This window comes from Plasmodium gallinaceum (genome assembly GCF_900005855.1).
Source record: "Plasmodium gallinaceum strain 8A genome assembly, contig: PGAL8A_v1_42, whole genome shotgun sequence".
NCBI classification, from domain to species: Eukaryota; Apicomplexa; class Aconoidasida; order Haemosporida; family Plasmodiidae; genus Plasmodium; species Plasmodium gallinaceum.
In genome coordinates, this window is record NW_021628349.1 from 477127 (window position 1) to 481787 (window position 4661).

At 16.7% G+C, this 4661-nt stretch overlaps 2 protein-coding genes across 2 annotated transcripts in view; both read left to right on the forward strand.

Moving 5' to 3' along the window:
• PGAL8A_00064400 (transcription initiation factor IIE, alpha subunit, putative) overlaps positions 1-682 on the forward strand; it is a gene marked incomplete at both ends in the record, with an annotated part of 1936 nt that extends 1254 nt beyond the window's left edge. Inside the window, 2 exons of the mRNA XM_028674673.1 lie at positions 153-509; positions 597-682. Coding sequence (XP_028531002.1) covers positions 153-509; positions 597-682 — 443 coding nt within the window. The remainder of the gene's footprint in view (positions 1-152; positions 510-596) is intronic.
• Positions 683-1751: 1069 nt separating this feature from the next.
• On the forward strand, positions 1752-3899 carry PGAL8A_00064500 (queuine tRNA-ribosyltransferase, putative; the record flags this gene model as incomplete). Its single annotated transcript, XM_028674674.1, has 1 exon — positions 1752-3899. One exon carries the CDS (start codon positions 1752-1754, stop codon positions 3897-3899), a length of 2148 nt encoding a protein of 715 aa, XP_028531003.1.
• Positions 3900-4661: the final 762 nt, after the last annotated feature.

Sequence of the window (4661 nt, forward strand, 5' to 3'; positions counted from 1 at the left end):
ATATATATATATATATATATATATATATATATATATATATATATTTAATTTGATATTTTTTCAAAGATTTTTACTATTTTTATATATATTTTTTTTTTAGTTGTTCGTACATATGTGTATATTTTTTTTTTTTTTTTTTTTTTTTTTTGTAGTACATCTTAATGAAAGTATTGAAAATGGGAAAAGAAAAAAAGAAGAAATTTACACAGATACCTGTAGTAGTGTTATAAGAAAAAATAAAAAAATAAAAATATGTATGAACGTAAAAACTAAAAATATTATAAGAAAAAATTTAAATGATGATAAAATAAAAATATCAAACACAATAAATGATACAAAAGAAGAAAACATAATTAATAAGAATAAAAATAATGATACATCTGAAAATAATGAATCTATAGAAAAATCTAATCAAAATGCTAAAAATATAACAAACGAGCAACAAACAAAAGAACCAGAGTTTCCTCTCTTTTTTATTCAGAAATTTAATAAAAAATTTACACTTATTGGTATAATTTTATACTAAAAAATTTAAAAACAAAATAAATACTTTTATCACACATTTTACTCTCTTATTTTTATTTTTTTTTTTTTAGATGCACAAAAACTACAACAAGATATGTCACAAGAAGAATTTGAAAACTTTATGGAGTTACAAGATATATATTTAGATAAATTATAATAATAGAAATAAAATTTTATTAATTTTCAAACGATAATGTATATAATACAAATAAATACACAAAACATTAAAATATTTTTAGCATCATTGAAACATATATATTCAAAAAAAATTTAAGGACATTATACAAAAGAATAGAACAAAAAAAAAAAAAAAAATAAAAAATAAAATAAATAATAAAAATTAAAAAAAAAAAATAAATACGGTTTGTACATATATAATTATGAAACTTTTTATAATTATGAATTCAAGATACATTTTTTTAAACTATTAATTTGAAAATTATAGATAATGTTATATTTGCGTTATTCTGTTTACTAATATTTCTGTACATGATTTGTTATTAAAAATTAATACATTAACATACATATGTATGTATGGTTTTTTTTTTTTTTTCTTTTTTTTTTTTTTTTAGTATTTATAAAATAATTAAAAATTTTTATATTTTAAGTATTATTAAATTCTTTTTATATTTCTATTTTTATCATATAGTTAAAATATTTATTTTTTTTTTTTTTTTTTTTTTTACATATTTATAAATCATATACTAATATTAATAAATTTTCTTCTTTTCTAAATTATGAGAAAAATTAATTTTTATTATTTCCTTTTTTAAATTTTTAATTATACTTTAATAGCATAACCTAATACTAGAGTTTATACATATATATATATATTTTATTCGACTTCCATTTAAAATGTAAAAATTATTATAAAGATGAATGTTTGTTTTTTTTTTAAAAGTTATATTTTTTATTGATTTTCATATATAAATCATTAAAAATATTATAGAAGTTTTGAAATTATTTTTTTTTTTAAATTTTGAAATTATTTTTTTTTATTAAATTTTGAAAATATTTTTTTTTATTAAATTTTGAAAATATTTTTTTTCATTAAATGTTTTTATATATACTTAATTATATCAATTAAAGTTTATAAAAAAACATATCCATCTAATTATTATTAAATGTATATTTTTATTTTTAAAACAAAAAGGTAATTTATGCTTTTAATATATATATATATATTTCCATAAATATATATATCAACTTTTTTTTTTTTTTTAACGATGATAATAGAATCTATTAATAAAAATGAAGAATCAACTAAGAACAAAAAAAAAAAAAAAAGTTTAGAGGATATAGGAGAAAATGGAATAAAAAAAAAAAAAAGGAGAAACAAAAATGAAAATTATATATGTAAAGATTCAACTTATGAAGAACCACTTTTATTTGATTTTTTATTAGAAGAAGATTATAAGAAATATGATACTTTTGTTAATTTTTGTGAAAATAATTTTTCTAATATTGATATAAAAGAAGTGAATAATGTTATTAATAAATTAAGAGAAGAAAAAAATAAATATCTTTCTAATTATTTGAGTAGCTCAAGTGAGGAAGAAAAAAAGGAAAAAATAGTTGAAAAAAAGCAAAAAAAAAATAAAGAATATAAAAAGAATTTAAAGTTAATAAATATAAAAAATAGCAAAAGAGCTAGAATTAATCTTATTATAATAAAAAAAAAATATGTAGATGAAAATGATAAAAAAAACACTATAATAATCTCTCCTTTGTTTATGCCAGTTGGTACAAAAGGTTGTATTAAAGGACTAGTAGAAGAAGAAGTAAAAAGTTTATGTAAATATATTATATTAAGCAATACATATCATTTATCAAATATATATGATATATCTATTTTTGAAAATAACAAAAATATAAATAACTTTATAAGGTTCCCAAATTCCATGCTAACGGACTCCGGTGGTTTTCAAATGGTTTCATTAAGTAAGCGAATTAAAATACTAGAAGAAGGAATTTTATTTAATAATATATATGATAGTTCTATTATTAAAAAAAATATTAATTTTTGTTTACCAAACATGGTAAATTTTTCTGATATAAATTCTATAAATGTCAAAAATATAGAAGTTATAGAAAAGAATAAGAATAATATAAATAATAAATATTTAGATATAGGTGAATATATATTATTATCACCAGAAATTTCTATAAAACTACAAAATTTAATTGGTAGTGATATCATAATGGCTTTAGATGATGTAAGACCTGCAACTGAAAAAGATATAAAAAAAATAGAAGATTCTACCGATAGAACAAACAGATGGTTAAAAAGATGTATAAAAAGCCATCAATGTAAAGAAGAACAAAGTTTATTTGCGATAATACAAGGAGGATTACATATTCATTTAAGAAATAAATCAATGGAATATATTTTAAGACAAAAATTAAATGGATATGCAGTTGGTGGATTATGTGGAGGAGAAAAAAAAAAAAGTTTTATTAAAATTATTCATCATTGCTCAAATGAAAAAAATAAAAAGTATAATTACTTACCAATTAATAAATGTAGATATATAATGGGAATAGGATATTTAGTAGATATTGTTTTATGTTCTTTGTTTGGATACGATATGTATGACTGTGTCTATCCATCAAGAACAGCTCGTTTTAACACAGCTCTAAGTTATGATGGAACGATAAAATTAAAACAATCAAAATATAAATTTGATTTTAGTCCACTAGAAAAAAATTGTAATTGTTATGTTTGTACAAAATATACAAAGTCCTCTTTACATCTACTTATATCAAAGAAAAATCCAATAACTAACATTTTATTAACAATTCATAATATTTATTTTACTTTGCATATTTGTTATTTATTAAGAGTTGCTATTTTTTCAAATAAATTAGATCAATTCGTAACCACCTTTTTATATAATAATTTCGTGATTGGATATAAAAATGGAAATTATAAAATCCCTGACAATAATATAAATGAAGATACTGAAAATTTAAATGAAATAAATTATGAAGAAAATAAAAAAGAAAAACGATATTTAAACATATTAGATAATTCAAAAAATTCTTATTATAATACTGAAAATATCATGAATAATTATCTAAATAAAACAAATGTATTCTCTTCTGATTTTATAGAAAACGAGGAAAATAGAAATAATTTTCCTCAAATACCTAATACTACTTCATTGAATTCAGATAATTTAAACAAAACAAAATTAATAAATAATTTGGATAATAAATTAAATTTAAATCAAACTAGTCAAATTAATCAAGATTCTTCTTATCAAATAGATGAAAATTTGAAAAAAGAAAAAATGATAAACGAATTAAAGCAAAATTTACCACAATGGGCATTAGAAGCACTTGAATATGCTAATATAGAATTAAAATTTTAAAAAAAAAAAATTCTTTTCATATATATTCAAATAATATAAAATATATTATTAATTCTCATAATTTTTTTAATTTTAATACCTCATGATTTTAAAATAATAATTTTTATAATTTATTATTATTCCTTCGTTTTATATTATTCATACATTTCATATATTTTACTTATCTACTTTTTCTTTTCTCTTTTAAAATAATAATTAACCTTTAAATTTATAAAGAAGAAATATTTTATTCTCATCTTAAAGTCTTATAAAAAATAATTCATTTTATAATCCTCAAGTTACATAAAAAAAAAAAAAAAAAAATGTATTCTCTTTTATTTCTTTGAAACATTTATTCTATATTTTCATATTCTTAATCTTCTACTTGTGAGAATAAATATTTGAATTCTTTTTTAATTTTTTATAATATAATTATATTAAATAATTAAAATAATACTTTATATTATTAATTTGAATTTATCAATTCTCAAAAATATTTCATAAAGGTCATAAACTAATAATATCCTTAATTATATTTTATATAAAGAAGTATAATAATATGAATATATGTATATATAAACAATAATATTCAAGTATTTTAAAAAATAAAAATTGATAAATTTATTAAATTGTACATTTTATATTTTCTAAATTACCTTAAAATTAGAGTATAAATGTTTTCCTTATCATATATATAATATTAAAAAAAAAAAAACTATTTTCCCTTTTAAGTATGCATAGCTTATTTTTTTTTTTTTTTTTTTTTTTTATTAAAAAAGTATT